The following is a 24,692-nucleotide window of genomic DNA, read 5'->3' as shown; positions in this document are numbered from 1 at the left end:
TCATCGCTAAACTTTCCGATAAGGTGGGAAGCTGGTATATCTAGTATACTGAAACTCTGAACAAAAACTCACCGCTTCATTAAAATGTCACGTTCGCTATTTTTAGGAAATGAACAATCAATTCGTGTAAATGAGTAAATTTCAATACGTCGAATTCGAAAATCTCAGTGTACTTTAAATGTGAATATGGGAATAGTATAATGATTCATTTGACGCGAGTGTTAGCCACGGGGAAACGTTAACATTCAGTTCTTTGCTTTCTTCCTCGCAGGAGTCTTTGCTGGGTGCCGGCAGGGTCGGTGCTGGGACTCAGCATCGCATTCTCACTCCTCGGCGGCGTCTCAAACAGTCTGTACATAGTCAGCGCATACGCAGTGTTCACGAATCGATTCGTCTCAAACACGGGTATTGCTATCGTAAGGAACTGTACTTCATCATCATGTTAGTGTAGGATTGCGCATACAGTCGTCCACAAGCTTATCTGGAGCAGCAGTCCCGACTTTAGCGTGGCGCATCTAAAAACGTTCGACCAACGATTGTGGTCTTCTCAGCAATGCCTCAGTTGTGACTGGATTACCTTTCACCCAGACAGGAGAAGGCGATGAATACGCAAACCGTTGCTCCATCCAGGATGGTGGACGACTGCACTTTGAGGCACGCGTAGAACAGTGAGAAAACTCAAGTTACGCGCAGATCTATTGCTTGTTTTGAGATACTGCAGACAGCGGTGTAACTAACTTGGGCGAATATATGAAAAAAATCCCCAGGGCCCCAGGGAAACCTTATCGTGATTGCACATAATTGATAGTGGTAAAACAGTATTTTTTTCGGTAATGTAACACGTGAATACATTTGTGTTGCACAGTTTTGTTGTTTTCGTTTTAATTGCTAAGACTCATAGACTGACTAATTTTTAATTCAGAACCACAGTAGGCAGAACTTGTCTATGAATACTGCCTACTTTGGCTTACGAGAGTTCGCCGCTTTCACGAGGAGACTGCATGCACGTGGTTTTGGTGGTCTCTGGTCCGCCTGGTAGAAATAATGACAAATATCGAAATGAAATTTAATAGTTAGAAACCAAAAATTTAACACATTATGGCTTTTCTCAAAAATCTCGCATGATTTTTCTCCCCCTACAGGCAACCTTGGAATGCATGTTTACAAGTGGAAACACCGTAGGATCAATTCTCGGCGGTACGCTTATAGACGTGAGTGCAGTACGACAAAGTCCTTCTTCTAATAAAATTTACCTTCTCGGTTTCCTAGAAAGAAGGATTATAAATGCCAAAATAATTACAGTGCTACCGCTTTCTAGTTTTCGAAGTCGTTATGATAACCGCGCCAAATTATTGTACAGGTCAGATCAGAAGTAAACGGAGCATGGGAGCGGTGTAAGGAAGACATCCCAGCGTTGCCGAGGGAGATTAGGTTGATGGTGACGTGTTTTCGTGATGCCTTCGTACTGCCACGCTACCCTGTCTAATATATTTTGTCTTCGCTCTGCTGGCATGCCTTACTGACTTTCCAAGAACAGCGCTAAGCAACAAACTGTTTGTAGTTACAATGCCACTCAAAGCAATCAGGGGGGGGGGGAGCAAATTTCTGTTACTGAGTTTGTCGTGCGTTGTCGTCGCTATGAAACGAGGCAGTGTAGTTTCTTTTGAGGTGCATGCTGTAGCATCAAAGATAAATATTTTTCTCATCTTTCCCTGGATGTAACCACGGGCGAGAGAGGAGCGTGTTAATAAAACCAAAATGCATCTTTAAAAAAATGAAAACACCTGGGCCAGGAGGCCTGTCTTACTGGAAGATTAAGAGTTTATGTATACAACTCAGAGTCCTTTAACACGGAGTGAATTTCTTTGGCACGGACTCTGTACTTAATCGAGCACATTTAGGAGAAATACTCATGGTAGAGTAAGCTTCTGCGAAGGAGAATTTGACACGCACGTGAAATACAGCCGTACAGCCACGAAGGAAAGCTATACAGCTCTTGAGAAACTTCTCAGTTAAGGAAAAATCCATCCTGGTCCAGGCGTTTTGTACTTTCCTCTTTTCATAATGTTGCTGAACTAAAAGACAGCCGAAAATTAAGAACAACGAAAGCAACGACAAAGTAACAACGTCAGCAGCGGGATCGTTTTTTTTTTTTAGTGCGATCTTTTTCCTGGAGATTCCCCGTTAAATTCAGAATGTGTTTCCGATAATATTGAGGCCAATTTTGTTGTCCTTTTATAAAGTCTCGTATCTCAAAGGCTCACCATTGGAAACATGATAGGCAGGCAATTCTACCCCGCCAGGGAGAAGGGCGGTCGCACTTGATACTGCGCAACAGGGCCCACTATCACGCTCGCATATCCTGCTCGAGCTATGCAGAGTGTTACGCCCAGTTTGACGCGATATCAGAGCGGCCACTAAATATACCAGCTACTGCGGGGTGGGGAGGTGGGGGGGAGGAGGAGGGGGTGAAGGGGGTGCAGTGCAACCGTGCAACTGCATCTCAAAAACACGCGCGTTATTTCCCATCAGTGTTCCTAGACAGCGCAGCAATTCCCCACGGCCATCGCTCCCGTGCTCCGCTTACTTTAGACCACAGGTGTACATTACCTTATAGTAATAATAACTCCTCAGCTTGTTGTATTAGACCAGGCAGCATTAAGCTTTGCAACATTCAGACGCTCTAGTTGAAGCAGGCGCAGCTTTTTCGGAGGTGTAAGATAGATCGCGTATTCAGTAATAGTTCTTGATGGATGGCAAATTAACAATGGCCTTGTGTCCCTGTCCCCGCAGAAATACGGTTATCCGGTGCCATTCTTCGTCATCGCCGTAATCATTGCCGTGGCAGCTCCAGCGATTGCAGCGCTCAAGTCGGTTCTGAACACGGATGGGGGTAAGAACACCCCGCGACCTGGACATTAGGACATTTAGCTTTGCTATGCTTATACTGCCTCTGAAGGATATTTCGACGTAGAAACTGACATCTTTAAAAGGCTGCTTACACACCAGGAGAGGCAACTAAAATCCTGCCCGCCCGTTTCCCAGCGTCGTCGTTCTGTCCCGCCTCTCGCTCCTCAAAGCAAATCCTTCAGTGTGCACGTGTCCATATTCCGGGTGTGTAGCCAGACACACATTCCAGCACATATCTGTTCGGCTTAGTGCAAAGCAAAACTCCCGGGGCAAAATATGTTTGTCCCGTACGCCCGTGTCTTCTCTATTTCAGGGAAGCTTAATGAGTTTTAAGTGCGTAGGTTAACGTACCAAGAATTCCCTGACGACTATATATAGCCTTATTTTTTTCCGACTAATCATTGAATGCTGTACCACGCAAGAAAGACACTACTATAAAGTTAGTCATTGTTATTCGTATAATTCTTCCTGCAGGTTTTATGTAGTACCCACGTGGTCCGGAGTGCTGCATGGTCGGTAGAAGTAACATATCCCATACCAGTGCGGCCAAACTACAAAAGTGCAACCATACCTAGAAGGCCTTCTGGGACACAAAAAGCACTCTCTCACCATAACAGAATCTAGCCACCCTGGGGTAGTATTCGAAAAAAACTCCCATGCAATGTAAGAGGCCTTCGTCATGCGATGAGAAAAATATGTCTGATGAATGAATGAATGAATGAATGAATAAATGAATGAATAAATGAATGAATAAATGAATGAATAAATGAATGAATAAATGAATGAATAAATGAACTAACGAAGTAAGTATCAGTAAAACAATGCCTACACGTCTTTACGGGCCGTTCTGACCGGTCAGCCATGAAAATTATTCCCGTGTACCATCATCATCATCATCGTAGTCGTCGCAGTAGTCGTCCTTGTCGTCCTCTTTAGGTGTGGAGCAGGGCTTATGCCTCCCACATAAACTTTTAACCGCTGCTATACTGAGTTTACCGAATAAATTGTGTGGGCGTAATTTCATTCCTTTACTGACTTCTTTACCTTGCCCTAATTCCTCCACCTGCTCTCAGACCTGCGCATTACACGCTCAGGCTCAATTTGAGCTCTTCGAGTCGACGTTCGGCACCACGCAGAAAATTTATCACCCCTTCCTGAAGAAAGTTCAGAGAAGAGCGAAAGCTAAAAGTGCGTGCAATAGATCGTCAAACTTTCAAGGACCGAAATCGCAAACGAAGAAATCGCAAACGAAGAAATCGCAAACGAAGAAACCCATGCGGCGATTTTTCTCGCGTGGGTTCGTTAATGGTTGACACGCGCAGCAACGGACGCTGTGGTGTCAAACTGTTGCCAATCACTCCCAAATGATGCCTGAGGTGGGCTACTTTTTTTTATAGCCCGAGCATAGGAATCGAGCCCTGTGGGTCGCCTCACATCGTGCTTAGACGGCCTATCGAAAACCGAACTAAGCCACAGCTTCGATTCCAGCCAATCGCGTGATAACTCCTTGGAAGTCGCTTGGGATCTTCATGTTTAGTGACGATCTCCCCAACAATAAAAGCGACTTCTTTGTTTTGTTTATACGTCATTTCGAAGGGCTTAGTACACAGATTTGTGACATGAAAAGAAAGAAAAATTCAGAAAGGTCAGCATAGCAGCGAGCTCGGCAGGTGTCGATGAAAAGGATGACGCAAGCGATACTGCAAAAGCCCACAAAAACATTGACCGGCGAAGGAACGCACACGAAACACACACGCGGGAATATGGTGCGAACCCCAGTACCGGTCAAAAAACACCAAACGACTTGTAGGCCGTGTCACAGCGGTCACTAAAAAAAAAATAAGTCGGTCAACAGCTCATCTACAACGGCGGCCATTATCTCTTTGAACACATTAATACGTAACCGTTACTTGCAAAATTACGTAATTTTGCAAGTAGTTTTGCAAAAGATTGCAAACAGGTATCTGTTTGCAATCTTTTTCTGTCAAGAAGCATGCTTTTTGGGATTTTGTATTCCGTCGCTATCGCCTTTCGAACTGCGGTACGTGATAACGGGATGTCACTGTATGAACTAGAGTGTTTTTGAACTGGGCCCACCCTGACCACCTCCACAGAAGGCTCCATCGACTGGACCCTGATTGCAGGTTCCGGATGCCTCCAGGGACTCAGCGTCGCTGTTCCATCGACTGCGGCTCGGCGTAGCTTTAGTCATCGCTACCAGTATACCTCCTCGGTGATTCGAGTGACCCTGACTGTGAATCGTGTCACATACCGGAGATTATTGAACATGTACTGTGCAACTGTCCCTGCTACGCGCATCACCGTGAAAAGTTAGCCACGTCGTTGGCCCCGTTAAACAATCTGGCATTGTCTGAGGACGTCCTGCTGGCACCCTGGCCTTCAAGGCCTTCAAGGCAGCACTGGCATTCTTAAAAAAGCAGTGGTTTGGCAGCTAGGTTGCAGCCAAATCCCGTTGTGGTGAACTATTGAACATGCAGTACATGGCATAGGCGTTTTGCATGTACTTATACTATCACCTCCATGTCAATAATCACACCTGTCACCCTCTATCTGCGCTCTTTCCTCCTTCCTCCACCTTCACACAGTGTAGCAGGTTGGAGCTATACGTTTTCCTTCCGTTCAATAAATTACTATCTCTCTCTCTCTCTCTCTCTGGCGTGTGCGCGTCCGTATGCACACGTCCATCCATTGTTTCGTCGGTATCATTAACACTTTTGCATTCTACTATTTAATTCCAGGTACATACGTTCAAGCCCACGACCAGAAAGAGGTTCCACTGAATTACTTAAGCCTCTTATGGGATCCCATGTTCTTCGCTGGAATGGGATGCATGGTTCTTTGCTGGGGTATGCTGGGATTCAACGAGCCAACCTTGGAGCCAAGCTTGAGGGAGGTAAAGTGCCGTGATTCCTGAGTTTCTGGGAAAACCCTGTTGTATTCACCCTACCCTATAAGAAATCGACGCAGGTGGGCTGCACCACGACGTCCCGAAACGACCAATCCGCGTGACCAAGTGGGCGAATGTGGTGTGAATGACGAGGCCCAGCATGCAATTAGAGTAAAAAAAGAAACTGCGCAGGAACAACAGCGGAAGGCGTGTATTTGCCCCATCGCCCCTGCGGAGATTCAATTTTCTTATTCAAATCGCATCATTTGCCTCGTCATTCGCCACATTCGCCCATTTGGTCACGCGGATTGCTCGTTCTGGAGCGAGAAATTCACTCCAGATTGCTCTGGGGCAACCTACAAGGCTCCAGAATAGAACGCTCCAGAACTACAACGACCCAGATGGTATGTAGCGTTGTAGTTAAGCCCACCTGCGGCGATTTCTTAGAGGTAGTACAATACCGCAGACAGCCCCAGAACATCGGTTACGCTTTCTTGTAACTCCACAATGCTGATCCTTGTATCCACAGTTTGACCTTACCAATACCGAAATTGGTACCGTCTACACGTCCCAGTTTGCAAGCTCTGCAATCGGAAGCATCATTGCTGGTGCGTTTGCGCACTTCAGGGTAGGTTCTTTCTATTGCGTGCATGAGAGCGTGTGTACTCGTGCGTTCTTGTACGTTTGCCTGCCCGTGTGTGTCCTTGCTAATGCTCCCGTGGTAACTCGCAGAAAGAGGCCCTGTTCGCCCTCATCGGCCTGGTGCTGTCCGTGCTGGCGTTCCTAATAGTAGGGCCGGTGCCTTTCATTCACATCAATCGGTAAGTCATAGCTGTCCAACCGGAACTTCTTTGGCGCACGTATTTTTCGTTGTATGACACCACTGTTTTACCATCGTCATCATCACCAACATCATCATCATGGCCATCAGCCTGTTTGTATCCGCAGCAAGACGAAGGCCCCTCGCATGTTTCTCTTTATTCATCTAACAATCCGCAAACTCATCGAGCGTCTCTTAAATAATCCCATGAAACACTATATGGAATACGTCTCGCCATGGCTCCCCATTTCACAAACTGGCTTCTGGCCACACTTGGGTACGACCGACTGTTTATGGCTGCTGCGCCGAGTGATCAATCGCACTTCCACAGCAGGCAACCACGACTATCTCCTTGCCATCGACATGCGTAAAGCGTTTGATCGCGTGAGTCAAACTGCAATCCTTACAGAATTGGCACAAGCATTCCCAAGACAGCGAGCCCAAAACTGGATTCGGTCCTTTCTATACAACCGCCCCATACGTCTAACCGCCACGCACCCGGGATGGAGCCCCAAGACCTACTACCTGGACAGGCGCGTGCCTCAAAGCTCTGTCCTTGGACCTGCGCTTTTCAATTTGGCAATGGCCCGCGTTGCACGGCAACTAGAAAAGGATTCTGCTGCACGTTTTGCGATCTATGCTTATGATCTTACTATATTAACCGAAGCTGCAGACTACACTTACACATCAACTGAAGACACGATAACCGAGTTGCAGGCCGCATCCCACAGCCTCACGCCGAACCTTCCGACGTTAGGGCTAGACCTGGCTCCTGAAAAAAACAGTTTTTGGTGGTGCGCGGACGGCATAAGATACCTCCTGATATGCACCACACCATCTATCTGTCTGACACACCGGTCTATTTGCGGCAAAGTTAGACTGCTGGTTATCCCTTTGGCCAGTCACAACAGCGCACAGTGCTGGATAAAGCAACTTCGAGGTACCTGGAAGCCAATGCTTCATATAATATCTATAGAATGTCAAATAAGTACGGAAGGGCCCAACAAGCGGCTTGTGTTACCCTAGCACGAGCAGTGGCTCTAGGCCGACTTCTCTACGGCGCCCCTGTATATGCCCTCTCAAACAGTGACAAGAAGCAATTATCAGTACTTCACAGGGCCACGCTCCGAACAATAACTGTATTGCCGCGACATACCCGCACAGATGCCCTCGAAAAGGCGGCTCCTCTGCCTCCTGTGGAAGCCCTGCTTTCTGAAGCTGCCCTCCAACACGAACAACGCCGATCTTCTACGTGTCAGGGAGCGGTGCTCGCTGCGTGGAATGCTCGAACCATGTTGCCACCACCTCTTGAGTCCGACACTGCCTGCCCCATGGGAAAAGCCACTTCTGACATCGCCACATCAACGACCTGTCATTCCCAAAGCAAGAATGTGTCCACGCCAAAAAGCCCTTCGTCGCATCCTGGGGACGAAGCTCCCAGATGAAATTGACATCTTTACCGATGCCAGCCTGGACCACCACCGAATTGGCCTCGCGTGGCATTGTCTAGCACGGTCCGAATTTGACGGTTCCATTACGAAACATAAACTTTATCCGTATCCCACTGAAGCCGAACTGCGTGGCATTCTCCATTCACTGGATTTTCTCCTACAACGCCTCTGCTCCACTACCTGCCCGCATTCATATCCACACTGACTCCAAAAATGCTATTGACTAGTTAAACAAGGCTTTAACTCACCATCCTACTGTCCACCAGATTCAAGCTACGGTCAACATACTGGCTCAGAACGGCACTAAAACTCGCCTGGCATGGATACCGGGACACATGATGCATCCTCCCTCCCTGCTATTCCCATGTCCCCCCTCTGGTCAACCGGCCGTCCCTTCCAAATAAAGGACTTTACCACTACTAATTCTCTAGACGTTCCTGTCTTGCGCTGCCGGAGTCTATCCTTTGCCTCTGAATTGCTCAATTACATCCCTCTATCGAGTTAGTTGTCTTCCTCTACTTCTATAGTTCCTTCTCTCAGTATCACCTCTGTCGTCCTGATTGTGTCCTGGTTGTCAGTGCTCCTCACTGCATGCCCAGCCAGAGTCCATTTCTTCCTCTGGATTAGGCCCACGATGCCTTCCAAAAGAGCTTGGTCTGTTATGGAAGCTCGTTGCCTCTCCCTAAGCGTTACTCCTATCGTCCTCATCTTCTTTTCGTTCCCCATTGAGTTGTCCGACACTTTCCTTCAAGAAACGTATGCAGGGGCGTAGTCAAGGGGGGTTGTTTCGATTTCAGAAGGCCCTCGAAAGTTTCGGAGCGCTGCACACCTCCCTTCCCCTCCTTTCGACCTTTTTTTTTCCAGACTATACACGTGCGTTGGTGTATTCGAATATAAAAACAAACTTTGTAAGAGCGTTGATTTGTGGATAAAATCTTTCCTGATCTAGAATTTACACCGCATTCCTTTTTCGTGCTGGCGTTTCTGTGGGACATTGAATGTTCTCTACGGATCAAGCACTTCGAGCCTGTGAGCACGCGTATTTTTATGTAGATATTAATGTGAACGGAACAACTAATCCTTAAGCTTTCTTAAAGTGGAAAGGTGACTAAGATATTTTAAGACGCAAGGTCACGTTCTTTTTTTTTTCTTTTTTTTTTACCGGTGGCGAATGACCCCCCCCCCCCCGGAAAATATTTCTGGCTACGCCACTGCAGTTGGGCGCCAAGTTTCTGCATAATGAGCCATTATTGGCAGCACGCATGGGTCGTATACCTTAGTTACAGGAAAAAAAACTGCGCAAACGGACGGGACGGATGAAGAAGGACAACAAGACAGGCGCAGACTCTGTTGGGACTGGACCATCCCACCGCTGCCACCACTGTTGGGAATGAGCATCCCACCGCTGCCACCAATGTTGGGAAAGACCATCCCACCGCTGCCACCACTGTTGGGAATGACTATCCCACCGCTGGTACCACTGTTGGGACTGGCCATCCGAGCGCAGTCAGAGGTGTAGCGACGTTGCCTTGCTCCGTCCGCTATCGACGCGGCGCAGAGCAGAGCGAAGAAGTTCTCGAGCCGACGAAAACTTAAAGTAACATTTATATACAGTATGTACAGGGTAAGCAAACGTTACATAACTCGCACAAAGGCGACAGCACCCTTTTACTCGGTGCTTCCGAAGAGACTGGTGCCGGAGAGAAGCCGCCGAGGAAAGCCGACGATGAGAGCCTCCGGGCTTCTTTTATAGCCCGGGAAGTTCGTTGTGGCCCCAAGAAGTTCGAAAAGCTCCAATCAGGGCTCTCGCTGCCTGAAGTTCGAATTCCGACGAATGGTAGCGAAGCGGTGAGTCAGCTGCGCCGCCAATCGGGAAAGGGAGAGCGATGCCACCGCCGTCTCCGTGACCTCGCCTCCGGGCGTAGCGACATGCCCTTGTTTGGGTCGTTCTCCGCTGAGGGATTCGGCCGCGCCGCAGCGTTTCGAGATGCAGGAGTCGGCCACGCCGCAGCGTTCTGAGATGCGGGATTCGGCCGCGCCGCAGCGACGAAAGGGAGAGGCGTGACTCAGCCTCGCTGTCGGCGCGTCGCCTCGTGCAACGCCTTTGGGCCAGGCGCTCTGGCACAACAACTCACAACTAATTTATTGGAATAAATCCTACGCACAAATAAATTAGTTGTGAGTCTGCGCCTGTCTTGTTGTCCTTCATCCGACCCGTCCATTTGCGCAGTTTTTTTCCTGTAACTATGCAACACCAACTAGCCCAACAACATGCTTTACTAAGCTTCGCACACCTTACTTTGCAGTGATAGAGGGAGCTTACTGCTTACTATTACATTGGACCTACGGAAAACGCCCCGGCCCATAATAATGCAACAGGTTGTGTAGTCAAATTTTAAATATATTCGCTTCTTCTGCCACGTGTCAATATTTCTACTCCGCATTTCTTCATCGTGTTTCGGATCGGTACTGCAACTTGTCAAAGATAATTAAAATCCTCTACCAGCTTTTTTAGGTATTTTTAAAATCCCGGTATTTTTCTTACTCATAAGATGGAGCCGTTTGTGTGTCTGCGTAACATGACGTTTGAATTATTCATAATCATCTTTAATTCTACTAGAAAGCTTTCTGATTGCAGCTCCTTAAGCGTTTCTCGCAGTTGTCCTTCTGATTCAGTGAGCAAGATAAAGTCGTCTGTAAATCTGAAGGGGTACAAGTATTCTATCCTTTCGTATCTCTGACCTATCCCGTTCAAGCTTCATGCATGCCCACTCGAGATAAAGTGAAAACCATTTCTGGGTCACAGTGTCTTTTTGACTCGCCCCTTTTCACGCTTCTTCTGACGGATTACTCTGCCCATGTATACCTTGTGTAGAAGAAGAGGTAGAGAAATAAAGAGAAGAAGCACCAGCAGCTTGGAACGTTGGCCTCCTGTCTCTCTTCTCTTCGCCCGACCGGTCTTAACATTTCACCAAATGTTAAACCCAAACCCATTTAAAACCGAAATGTTAAATGTTAACCCAAATGTAAACCCAAATGTTAAATGTTAAGCGAGAGACAGTAGGCAGTGCTGAGCTGTTGCTTCTTTTTCTCTTTACTTCTCTAGCTCTTCTTCTTCTACGTACTCCCCCGAGAAGACGCAGGCCCGATTCCCATAAACTCCTTTCCTAAATCGTCCCCCTCCAGGAATGGACACGCCCAATCCCACGAAGCTGTTTCTACACCTTGTATATATCCTCCAAAATCACTGTGGGCGTCTCCTCTAATCCCTGGTACTTTAATGTTTCCAGTTCTGCAGAGTCTACAGGATCAAATACATTTTCCTAACCTATAAATGCACTGTACTAGTGTTTACTCCACTCAGTAACTTTGAATTAACTCACTGACGCGATTCCAAAAGTAGGATGAATATTAAAAAAACTATAACGTATATTACAGTTACTGAGTAAAATTAAAGCGTAGCAAGTCTCATCGGGTCCGAGAAAGCAAGGCTTCTATGAGACCTATACCGTCCGTAACCAGGGTAAAAATGAAAATAAAAAGTTACACAAACTTTTAGAATTGTCTGCCAATGCGTAAGCATGCTCACGTCCCTTGGCTTTCGTTAAGCGCCACGTGCTCCATTCGGCAAAAAACCGTCGTTTATGTCCGGTACACAAAATGGGCGCTGTTCCTTTTCTGTACAGCCGACGGTCGCCTGTGCACTCTTTCTCCGTTGACAGCTTTTTCGACTTTTCGACGCTTGCGTACTTTTTAAGTTCGTTGCGGGGCACAAGTTCAGTCCAATAAACTATGTTGCAACCCTGCGTCGTCCTTGGCTATGTGACAATATAATCGCTCGGTGTGCCCTCCTTTTCTGTGCGAGGGGCGTATCCTCATCTGAAAACGCAGCTTTTAGCACATGACCCTATTTGCTCAACGATCTCCTACTGTTTTTCTCTCTGCCCCACTGGCCAAAGCATCCTGTGACACTGTTTCGCAATTTTTTATATAGTAGGCAATGACTCCAGGTTTTGTTTTGTACTATTTCTCAAACATTATCCACGTTACCCCACACCTCTCAACTGTAATTATACCCGCACTAAACTGGCGCAATATGTTGACACAGTAAGGAGCGGCTGTGTCGCATCTGTTGCCTTCCTGGCTTGGTTCGTTGATGTTGAAGCGAAGTTTTCTCCTTCCCATTGATGGCGGTGCCGCCAACTTTACACAGTGGGAGGACGCATGATGATAATGATGATGATGGTGGTGGTGGTGGAACAAGAAAAGGCGCTTCCCGTGGTCGGAATCGAACCTGGGTCTGTCGCGTTATGAAGCCAATGTCTATCCGATCACACCATCGCATTCGGGCCGCTGAGCATTTTATTTGGGTTCGTTGTGCCGGCGTTGGCTTCGGACTTTGGCTAAGTTGAGATGGACTTTGGCTTTCGATTTCGGACGACGACGATGGTCTAACGATGGCGATAGGTGGGGGCACTCAGCTTTCTCGTGAGGTGATTTGTTTGCTGTCACCTGAGTTTGGACTTAGCAACTCAAGAAATCTCGATTAACGAGAGCCTGACAGATTCGCTGTAAAACATTACATTCCAGCATGCGAGCCCCCGTTTACTACGAATGTTTACTTTACTTTCGCAGGACCCTGACCATGGTGTACGTTTCTCAAGTTTTCACTGGCGTTGGCATTTCGGCACTTTACATCTGCGGATTGTGCCACATGCTGACGGTGGCGCTGTAAGTACAGCTTACTCATAAATTTATTTAAAACCAAATTATCTATACTACTTCGTAGAACCTTGGCGAGTAGATACAACTGAGAAAAAAATCTCAGAATCTTTTCAAATGTGTTGATCAGCCTGTGCAGGTATTTGAGTCGAAGGGATCAAAATTCAACTGCGGGCTTCTTCCTCGCAGACTCAAATTGTATGCGTTGTTTTGTGGAAGCCTTGATGCTTGATTGTCCGAGCAATCTGGAATGCGACTAACCCGACAGACCGGCCACTACCGATTTTGGTGCAAGTGTACTGCATGCAGCAGCCAAATAATTAGCCAAAGAGTACTGTCGTCTAAACTATTGGGCATCCTCGATTTGCCAGTTCTGGACGGTCCACGGGCAGTCCGAGGACTGCGTTCGGACCGGAAGTCTCGTAGGAGTACATGGGGAAATCGAGCACCGGGTCGCGTCTCGGGCAGTCCGCGGACGATCCGGGACTGATAATCGAGGAGGCCCCTTTTGTGTACAATGGACTAGGAACTTCCTGCTGACATTGCTTACATTTATGTGCTGCATGGAGAATGTTTTCAACCAGCATCAATAATTTCCGTTCGTCAGGCCAGGATTTCTATACCTTCGCAGAGGGCTGCACGCCCGACACAATAAAAGCTCCTCCACGCAGAATTTTTTTTTAATTCACTTCTTGTTTGGATTTTGCCGAACGCCTCCAGCGCTGCCTGTTGATGATGATGATGATGATTCCTATTGGTTTCCCCTTTGAAGCGGGGTGATGATATGTCATCTTACCAAAAAGGACTAATATAACCATATTTTACACTCTTGGTTTAATACTAGCGCTGCTTAGGGCAGGCACTAAAGCTTATTAGGCCCGAAATACTTTCTTTTCCCTGTTACAGGTGGTAACTGTCCTAGGCACTATTCCCATCTCTGCTTTTCATCCACCAGCATTCTAATCTTCTTTTCGTCCCCTCGACAGCCTTGAAGTTAACTTCCTCTCTGATACCCTTAAATCCTAGGGCTTCTGGAAGCCCAATATTCCCTTCATGTAGATTTGGATGGATACCCTCACATTCTAACACTATGTGCCGCATAGTTTCTGTTTCTTTTCCGCAGACCACACATACCCCATCATTTTGTGAATACTTCCCCACAAAACTCTTAGTTCGCAGGCAACCTGCTCTAGCCTCAAAAAGCAAAGCACTGCCCTGGGAATTATCGTAGAAGGGGCGCCATTGAAATCCCCCAAGCGGTTCGTTCCGAAAGCAGCCGCGGGAGGCTCCGGCCCGCTCCCCACTGTCGCCGCAGCTTTTGCGGCACGTTCACGACTGAGATTTATCATTTGTATGCGTTGGAAATGCATATTTATGCGGAGCAGAGAGAAAGAGAGAGATACTTTTTTTTTTTTTTTTGAGCCGCTGAAGTGGGAGTGGTTCCCTCGTCCCACTAGTCTGGGAATCCATGACGTGAGCAGAAAGCCTTCGCTCTGGATGCCAGCAGTTGCTGGCCGTTCAGATGACCGCTGGTGTCACTCTGTTAGCAAACGTGGTATCTTCATGATAGTATGAATATTTCTGACGCGATCTTAGTGTGCTACATTCGGTCTGTATTAGGGCCAGATGTGTGTTACCGGCCGGCGTCGCGAACCCGCATATGCATGGAGCTGATTGTAGTTTCACTGCCCTGAAATTTACTAACAGTGTCTACGTAAGCAGCGTTTCCTCAGCTGGTCATGCTACAGCTACATAATGCGATGTCGATCGGTTTTGTGCGCTTACATAATTTAGCGGAGCACTCATACCGGGCAGCACGCCAGTTAACACTTGCCAATACACACCTCAGATATTGATCACTACCTTGACAAGCCAGTGTGGTATACAGGGTGTTTCAGTGAACACTTTCGAAAATTCCTGAAGGTAGGCTTTTCAAGAAACATAGGAATTCTCTTAAGGAACAAGCTATCAGGTTCGGCGGACGTCAGAAGTTATGAGAAACATGCGAATTACATAGTTAATTAACTAAAACTCTGTAATGAACTTTTTAATTAGCGAAGTTTGGTGGTTATTGCCAATGGCGAGTTTGTAGCCACGGAGACGACGATAACGGACCAGTTTTTAAAGCAAAGAAAAATGCACTCTGTAGAGCCCTGCAGCCCGCAAAAGTCAAGTTTTTTTCCCCCATGAAACCGAAACGCAGCGCACATGGTGCGCCAGAAGTGTAGTGCAAACGCAACATCCGCTGATGACGTGTTGCAGTTACTGTGTCGCCCAATTGAAAAAGGCTCTGGTGATTCCCCACGCTAGGGAATCAGCTGATATCAACTCCATCGCCTCTTGTATTTTTTCAATGATCAACGCTCACCTTATACCACGGCTAGCGTTATCTTTTGTTTCGTTGGTAGGCGCAAGAAAGAGGCTAGCCATTGCCCGTCGCCCGTTTCGACAGCCCTAGTGGGCGTTAGTGACAGTTTTGCTTTTCTTTTTTTATTATTGTCTCGACCACATCTGACGTGGCTACCAGACGTGCAAGATGTGAAACGTCACCATCCGTTCCTTTTTTTTTTTCGTTACGTTTATTTGCTGTTCGTTTATAATCGCTGTGTGTTAGAAAGCGCATCAGACAAAGGAAAGGTTTGTTTGCTGGGCGAGGAGGGCTTTCGCGGCTGTGGCTGCTTGCTGAGTCTTCCTAGCTAGGGAAAATTGCACTTACATTTCGAATTGGCCGCCACATTCATTGAAACACGTCACCAGCCGACATTGCGTTCGCTCAAGACTTTTAGCGCTCCTTCAGCGCCGAGTTTCGTTTTTGAGCGGAAAACAACGGCAGGTTTCCTCACGCTACAGGGCTTTAAACACCGACTTTTTCGTTGTTTTAAAAACTGATATGAAATCGCCTTCTCTGGGGCCACAAAATTACCATTGACAACAACCACCAAACTCCGCTAATTAAGAAGTTCATTAGTAGAGTTTAATTACCCACCTAACTAATGTGCACACCCTTGATACTATCTGGCGTCCGCCGCAGCTAGCAATCTCCTTCTGAAGAGGGTTTCTTTTTTTCTCGAAGAGCCTATTTTTAAGAATTTTTGAAAGTGTTCGCTGAAACACCCTGTATATTTCGCTAATATTCCATTAAATAAGTAGTAAGGGTTAATTCAAAATTACACTCCGGGATCAGCACATGACAAAAAATCAATGCTGGGTCGTCTTGTGACGTGAATACATCTGTTACATAATACATATATCCTCCGCGAGCAGCGCGGCGACGGGCTGGTCGAGTAATCTGCTAAACGCGGACACTTGTTTCTTATTGGCCGGTTTACTGCATTTCGAGTGGGGCTCTCTAGTGCTTCACCGATATGGGAAGTCCATGGCTTTCCTTAGGGTTTAACAATCGTTGGAGTTAGACGGAGGGGTGCATTTTCGGTGCAATTTTGCGCGTGCATGCACACCTATAGAAATCCAAAGTGCTTCGAGCGTGGCGGAGTGGCGCAGTCGGACAGACGTCAGCTTCATAACGCGCGAGACCCAGGTGAGACAACGGGAGACAACGGGAAGAATTTTACGGGAAGAAACGAGAAGCATGAGACAACGGGACGCATTTTAATTTCTCTTCACTTCATCCACTTCATCATCATCGTTGTCAGAGAGAGTTGGCTTTCCCGCAGTTCGTTTGGGTGGACTACAGACGACATCACTGAGAGGGCTGAAAGCTTCGCTATAAAAGCGTATTCTGTAGCTGCGTGGAGCGGTGGTACTATACATTGACCCAGCCGATGTTGTCTCAGTGTGCATATTGCGTAGAGTAGTTTGTAATTATGCTTCTTAATATAACTGTTTGAAATGCTTCCAGCATTTCAGGCTTGCCAACCTCCTCCACTGGGATCACTTTTTAGGGATTTTTTATTAATAGAATATTTAACGGGTTACTTTCCCTTTAAGGGGCTCTCAAAAACTTCTGATAAACGCTTTCACTCTTTCCTTCGCGCCTGGAAGCACTGCTAAGCTGTAGTTGTCGCCAGCACGGAGCGGCCCTGCGCGATTTGCTCGTCGCAGCAGATACGCCTTCCATTTCTGATTTGCGTTTGTGGCTTTCTTTTTTGAGGATCTATCGAGGGCGTTTATTGCTGCAACCGAAGAAAAACCGTCCAATAGCTGCTACACAACTGTAATGACGTAATTCAAGTGGTTGAACAGCGCCACGATCGCGAAAGAGAGAAAAATCTTTTGAGCAATTTTCAAAGTTATCTGATGTGCATAGAGCAGAAAGTTTTGATTGAGGCGCTTAGCGACTTCCTAATATAAGTACTGGATGTGCTGGTTGACTGCGTTCTGCAAGCATTTAATATTTGGAAAAAAAAGTCATAGAAAGGGTTGCGGGGTCCCTTTAAAATTGTCCCCCGATTTCCAGTTTCAAAACGACGCATTTAAAAAGATTTACGCATAAGCGAATTGCATTTTTTTCCTTTATATCTTTAGGGAACAAGGTTACCCGGATACCGTCCGGACCACGGGCTTTGTGTCAAGTGCGGCGCACACATGTCTCTTCTTGGGGTGAGCTCACTAGTGAATTTGTTAACCATGCTATGTTGCGAAGACATTTTTTCGCTTTTTTACAGGTACTTGCCCGCTTTTAAAATTACATATTCGTAATTACGCCATGCTGACTTTTCCGCCAATCATTTTAAGTTGAGCTTTCGGTGGGTGCGCTGACTTGTAATAAACATTTCCATTCGCTTTGTCAAAACGCCGCGTAAAAATTGGCCGCTTATCTGCTAACTTCGCTGCAGCTGTCGTGGAACGACCATAGCCTTCTGCCGCCCCTGCCACGTGAATGCCTCTCTTCCCTTTCCCGCCAAACTCTCACCCTCTTGCCTTCCCGTTTCGCTCCTTTCACGATGAACACAGTGGAGGGTTGCTCGAGGCAATTCAATTTTGCCACGTTGCACTGCTCGCGCCGTCTAGTGGGGAGCGCTTTCGGTATTTTTAGGTCAAAATATTGTTTTCAAATGCCTTTTTTTTATTTACTATCACAAAAATCAAACAGCCATGCATTTTTAATTAAAAGAACACTGCAAATATCACGTATCTATTGGTGATGTTCATCAAATATGCCCGATATTTCGCTTTTGCTCAAGAGTGTGAACTAGTATGAAGTACGTTTTCAGATCAGTGTTGCGGAATGGGCATCGCCATTCCATTCCAATTCCATTCCGAGGAATTAGAATTTGTCGTGATTCCATTCCTTTCAATTCCTCGGAATGACAGACGCTAGCCCATTCCCACTCCTGGAATGGATGGGAAGCTCAATTCCATTCCTTTAATTCCGCGTCGTAAAAATTGCCTCATGTGCTTTATGGAGTTGCCCAGAAACGCAACGTGTATCTTACGTTATCGTACGGGTTTAAAACTGCAAAAGTAAGCAAAATGTGCCACTTGTCACCCAAGTTGGCAGGTGTTACAGGTTGTTTACATATATCGTGCAGAACAACCACTCAATGCAAAAAATTACCGTCCCGTCCTATCGAAAGTAGAAAGAAGCGCGAAAGCTAAAAGTGCGTCCAGCTTTCGCTGAAACTGCTTCTAACCTATGGTCAAACCTTCGAGGACCCAAACTGCAAGCGAAGAACGAACCGGCACAAGCGAAGCGGCACAAAACACCTTTAACAGTTTTAATGCGTAGCGTTCTTTGCCGAGTACTCCTACACCAGAGCCGTGTAACGCCTTGCATTTCCACAAAAGTGCAGATATCGCGAAAGTTCCACCTGTAATCGCTGTAATGACGTAAATGGAGATAACTGGTCGCACAAAATTTCGAGAAACTAAAAAAAATAAGGGAACTATTAAAAAAATTACGGAAAATGGCGAAAAGTGTAACGCCCTGCATTTCCACAAAAAATGCAGATTTCGTAAAAGTTCCAAATGTATTCGTTGTTATAACCTAAATGGAGATGATTGCCAGGACGAAATTTTGAAAAACTAAAAAATGAGAAATATATTGAAAAAATACCGACAATGTCAAATCGACAATGTCAAATCGTGTACCGCATTCTGTTTCCACAATAATGCATCATTCGCGAAAGTTCCACCTGCAATCGTTGTAATAGCGTAAATGGACATAATTGTTCGAACGAAATTTTGAAAAAATAAAAAAAATGAAGACAAATATAAAATAATTAGGGAAAATGATGAACCATGTAACGCCCTGCATTTCCAAAATAATGCAGATTTCGGAAAAGTCCCAAATGTAATCGTTGTAATAACGTATATGGAGATAATTGGTGGGACAGCATTTAAAAAAAAATGTGGCTGGAAAAAAACCAACACTCACGACAGGCGGCGTAAGAATGCTACGCATTAGTAGATAAGTATTTGAATTATCCACTCGTTGTTTCATGTTTCATGAGCGAACGCTTTATATTGTTAGCTCCAAGACTTCGCAGCATCATCTTGCGGTGAGAAACACTGCGGCTTCGGATGCGCGCCGTTCGTATCCCCTCTGCTTCTCCACGCTATTCCCCACTTGCTGGCCTGGCTACACGGCGCTTGCCAGTGTGAGAGACGCCGGTCTACCATCGGCGCCACAGACAGTTGTACAGAGAAGCTATGCCTCAATATTGCATATTTCATTACTTCTTCCCTCCCTCCGTACCCGGAGCCTGCCGAAGCTTGAAGAGCCGACCTAACAGCACCACCGCACAGACGTGCTTGCGCAGGTCGAAGTTCACTTTCACACACGCTGCGGCAGGTTGCGCGGATTCAGTTACTCGAGATAGCGGGTATGCATTCTCGTTTTCGTCGCCTTTGAGATACACCGATGCAGTCATCGCCACAGACTAAGTAGCCGGAAGGCGCCAGCAATGGTGACGCCGTCGTCTAAAAAATCCCCATTCCTTCCCATTCCATTCCGGGCAAAATGCCCTTAATTCCATTCCCATTCCATTCCTCCAAGCGTTGTCGTCATTCCATTCCCATTCCATTCCGGCATCTCCAAAAGGTGGAATGAATCCGGAATCATTCCAATTCCGGAATGGCAACTCCGCAACACTGTTTCAGATTCAGTAGACTAGAAACGCTTTGCCTATATATAAACTTCTCGTTTGAGAACTGCTTTGACTTTCGGCCGGGCGGATGAATTGAGGGACAGACAGGCAGACAGACAGACACCTCGCTCTGGTACCTAGACAGAAACTGTCACCATCTGTGTTTCGGCACTTATCTATTCCGCAGATAGTGGTACGGCTTCTACTGCTGTAAAGAAGTGAACGTAGTCGCTTTCGTCGGCGTCGTTCGGAAGCGGTAATCGCGATAACGCGTCCGCGTTTGCTACTTGGGCTCCTTTTCTGTACACCCATTTGTAGCGATATGCAGCTAGTACTAGCATCCAGCGCTGCATGCGTGCTGCTGCCATTTGCTAAATTGGCTTTATCTGCCCCAGCAGTCCCTCCAGGGGAAGGTGATCGGAATAAATGGTGAACTCACGGCCATAAAGATACTTGTGAAACGGTTTCATTCCGAAAACCACAGCCAAAGCTTGCTTTTCTATGTGTGCGTAGCCACTTTCGGCCTTGCTCAGAGTGCGTGACGCGTAAGCTATCGGCCTTTCCTGCCCGTTCACGACATGAAACAACACTGCGCCAACCCCGAACGGAGAGGCGTCGCAGCCTAATCCAAGAGGATTCTTTGGGTGATAGAATGTTAGTACGCTGTCTTGCGTAACGAGGCTCTTGCTCTACGCGGAGGCTTTTTTTCTTCTTTTGCGGACCAGACCCACTTCTTTTCCTTCTGAAGCAGTTCATACAAAGGCTTTAGCCTCGAAGACATGTTTGGCATGAGCTTGGAATAAAAAGTTATCATTCCCAGGTAAGCTTTAAGCTCACTGATGTTCTTAGGTGTGGGTGCTTTCCTTATGGCTTCAAGCTTTTCGACGCACGGGTGCACATCATTTTCGTCAATGATATGACCAAGATACTTGACAGAATTCAAGAAAAACTTGCATTTTTCCTTTCTCACTTTGACGCCGTGTTCCATGAAAACCTGCAGGACTGCTTCCACCCGGGCCAGGTTTCGGTATGCGATGCTCCCGTGATGAGGACGTCGTCGAGGTAGCATACCACTCCCGGTAGTCCCTTCAGCAGCTCGTCCATGATTTCCTGGAAAACTGCAGGTGCACTTGAGATTCCTTACGGCATCCGAACATACTGGAACAACCCCATGCGAGAGTTTATAGTCCGCAAAGGTTGCGAGTCAGGGTGAACCACGATTTGCTGATATGCCGCCGAAAGGTCCAGAACGGTGAAAACCTTGCCCCCAGACAGTGTCGTGAACCAATATTCCACCGCGGGCAGTGGGTAATGATCTGTCTTCACGCACGGATTCACCGTCAATTTATAGTCTCCACACAATCGCACTGTTCCGTCTGGCTTGTGAAGAGCTACCAGCGGCGTGGCCCACTCGCTGCGGGTTACGGGCACCAGTACGCCATCCCTTTGCAAGTTTCCTAGCTCATGCTCGACAGGTTCACGAATGGCATGCGGCACAGACCGCGCCTTGCAAAAGACTGGCATGCTTCCTTCCTTAAGAACCGGCTTTGCTAAGTAACCCTTTATCAACCCTTGACCAGGTGAAAAAACGCTGGCATACCTTCCCAGGATGCTGTCGGCAGACGGTTGTGCGTGCACCTCGTGAATGCTGTTTAGGTCCATTCCTAGGTTCGCAATCCAGTCGCGGCCTAGGAGTGCTGGCTTGTCTCCTGGTACCACGATGATTGGCAGAACTTTCCGCTGTCCCTTGTAGTCGACCAACACTTCCACTTGGCCTTTGACTTTTAACGTTGCTCCGCCGTAAGTCTTAAGCAGAGTCCTTCAATGCTTCTCTGGTCATGAAACTCCCGGCCAAGTTTCGTACGGGTATAAAGGCTACCGCGAGGGGCGCAACCGCAGATCGGAGGGCATCGGGCGGCCGCCGCTGCTCTGTAGCCAGACCGGCAGGCAGGAACACAGTAGCACCATGCCCGTTCGCACCAAATTTTTTCGCCACTCACAAAATGACAAGTCAATTTGAGCGGCCCACGACACGTAAAGCGAGAGCGCACTGCTGATAAGGCGGCGAGCGTCTGTTTTATCTTACTCCGTGGCCCGTTCCCTGCCAAACGCGCTCTCACCACGCCCCCGGCTGCCCTCCGATCAACACCAGCGCCGCGGCGCGGTAGCGTACGAAGCTCTCCCATAGCGTTACGGCGAAGTTTCATGACCAGAGAGGCATCGAAGGACTCTGTTTTGAGGTTCATATCACACTTCGCAAGCTGCGGCGGCTGCTTTAGCTGCCGGTAAACGCATTCCGGAACGAGTGATACGGCTGCCCCCGTATCTACTTGCATCTTCACAAGCTTGCCTGCTATCTGCACTTCAACTTCATACGGTTGGTTTTCCGTGCCCACCAGATACACACCGTGCAGCAGCAGTTCTGTGCCTCGGCTCGCTCCGTCGTTCACGTAATGGGCGGTGCCAGTCGTCGGCTGCTTGCATCTGCACATGCGCGCCAAATGTCCCATGCGCTTGCAAATATGGCATTTGAATTTCCAATAACGGCAGCAACGGGCGTCATGCTCTTCACCGCATGAATAGCAGCTTTGCTTTGAACTGTTTCTCGGCTCGCTGGCAAACTCCGGTTTCTTTCCCGTCTTCTTTAGAGCGTGGACGTCGGCATCCGTACTCGCAGTTGGTCGGAATCCCCTCGACTCCCGCTCCGCCAGTTCAACGCTCTAAGCAAAAACGCAGGCCGATTCGAACGTCAACTCCTTCCTCTTCAGTAAACCCGTCTGAATGGTGGAATTCCGTAACCCAGCGACGAACCGGTCCCGTAAAGCGTCGTCGAGAAACGTACGGTAGTTTCACTTGGCTGCCATGTGTTTCAGCGTGACTGCAAATGCCGCGACGGACTCCCCTTCTCCTTGGTACCTCCTGTTGAATTTGAAGCGCTCCGCAATGACTTGACTTGAAGGCTCGTAGTGGTCACTCAGCACTTTCACCAAGTCCTCGAACGTCTTCTCTTCAGGCTTTGCCGGTAGAAGAAGGTCCTTGAGCGTCTTGTACGCTTTCTTTCCTATGGCCGAGATGAAGGCTGACTTCTTAAGTTCTTCGTCTTGTACGCCGGCTACTCTGCAATAGTGCCCAAACCGTTCTACGTACGAAGCGAAATCTTCGTCTCCTTCTTCTATGAAGGCGTCAAATTCCCATATCTTCGCCATACCTTGCCTTTCGCCTTCCAGCTGTCGTTGCTCACGGGATCCGCCACCGCCGTTCGGTTGAGCTTATCCCATCCTCGTCGCCATCTGTTGTAGCCGGCGAGCAAGGCGACGCTGGACTCAGTTCGTGGCGAAGGTTTAATGCCATAAGCAAGCGGCTCGCATGCCAATATAAGTACAGAGCCCATGACGTAGCCTGCGACGTCAGTTCGGCGCGTCATACGTTCTGATTCTGATTCTGGGGTTTAACGCGCCGACGCAACGCAGGCGATGAGGCGCGCCGTAGTGGAGGGCTCCGGATTAATTTTGACCACCTGGGGATCTTTATCGTGCGCCGAAATCTCGTACACACGGGCGTTTTAGCTTTTCGCCTCCATCAGAAAAGCGGCCGCCGCGGCCGGGAATCGAACCCGCGACCTCGTGCTCAGCAGCGCAACGCCTTAGCCACTGAGCCACCGCGGCGGGTGCGCGTCATACGTTGGCTACTACACAATGATGTGATCAATGTAGCATTACCGGTACCCGTTTATCGCTCTTTGTACTGTGCAGGGTCGGGGAAAGACATGTTAAGGAGAGTTAAACAAATGCATGTGAAGTCATCAGTCAAAAGCTTCTTTCAATTACATACCGGAGCCCTACCCGACAGTCCATGGCTGCGGGAGAAAGGAATATTTGTAGAGGGGTCAGTTAATTGTCGTAATTGTGGCAAACTGGAGACCATAGAATATATTTTTTGGACTGTTCTGACGCAGTGTTCCACTGGGACATTCGCCAGCGGACACTTAAGTTAGAACTGCCGGTATCTCAGTACGGAATACGTTTCCTTCCAACACGTAATGATGGAGGCACGCCACTTGACATGTTTATGGCGTTGAGCCTGACGTCTCTGGAAAACTTGTATGGCCGTGCGACATGCAGACTCGAATGCAGGACTGGCGAAGGAATACTTTATTGAAAGCATTCCTTATATCAGAGATGTAACGAAAATGCAAGACGAGCAACCTGACTGGGCTAACATCTTGGATATTAACCTTGGATATTAACCTGTAGTGAATTGTTTTTTTTTTGTTGTTGTTGTTTCTATGTTTGATATTTTGTTTGCCATAATGTGCGGCTACATTTTTGTGCTCTTTATTTGCGTGTATTGTATGTGCTGTATCGCCCCTCCTGCTTGGGCCCAAACTGGACCTGCAGTATGTACTAAATAAAATAAATATATAAATGAAACGCTGTTAATACGCACCACCCGTAGTAGCGCGAGGGGTTTTTATCGTTATGTTGCGTTAAGGCATGTGTCATTCTTTTGTGTTTTTTTGTTCACTGTACCAAGCCTGTAACAAAGAAAAAAAGACAGGCAGACGGACCAAAATTTTCGCGTTTAAGTAGCCCAAGAAGGACTGCCGTTTTTACATGCAACGCATCTCATGCTCGCTCTTCTGTCCTTCCTGCGTCTGTCCGGCGTTGTCCGCACAGCTGCGCCTCTGCTCCTCTTCTCTCTCCCATACCAAACGCTCTCTCCCAAACAGCTGCGGGTAGACGCAGCGCGCTCTCACTCCGTTGCTAGGCGCCGGTTGGCGTCGCTGCGCTTGGCGTCGCTGCGCTTGGCGCTGCGCGCACTGCTCATGTGCA

General features: G+C 47.6%; 1 protein-coding gene across 1 annotated transcript in view; it reads left to right on the top strand.

The window, feature by feature from the left end:
• The window catches only part of LOC144151449 (MFS-type transporter SLC18B1-like), a 46,177-nt gene that overhangs the window by 14,858 nt on the left and 6,627 nt on the right, over nt 1-24,692 (top strand). The window contains exons 4-11 of the mRNA XM_077682501.1: nt 272-416; nt 1,143-1,211; nt 2,794-2,893; nt 5,670-5,824; nt 6,348-6,446; nt 6,551-6,639; nt 12,725-12,820; nt 17,297-17,371. Coding sequence (XP_077538627.1) covers nt 272-416; nt 1,143-1,211; nt 2,794-2,893; nt 5,670-5,824; nt 6,348-6,446; nt 6,551-6,639; nt 12,725-12,820; nt 17,297-17,371 — 828 coding nt within the window. The remainder of the gene's footprint in view (nt 1-271; nt 417-1,142; nt 1,212-2,793; nt 2,894-5,669; nt 5,825-6,347; nt 6,447-6,550; nt 6,640-12,724; nt 12,821-17,296; nt 17,372-24,692) is intronic.

The sequence above is a fragment of the Haemaphysalis longicornis genome, unplaced genomic scaffold, assembly GCF_048455015.1.
Source record: "Haemaphysalis longicornis isolate Haplotype H1 unplaced genomic scaffold, Haemaphysalis longicornis Haplotype H1 scaffold_9, whole genome shotgun sequence".
Lineage (NCBI taxonomy): Eukaryota > Metazoa > Arthropoda > Arachnida > Ixodida > Ixodidae > Haemaphysalis > Haemaphysalis longicornis.
The sequence above is the reverse complement of the archived record's forward strand: the minus strand, read 5'-3'. Positions and strand labels throughout refer to the sequence as shown.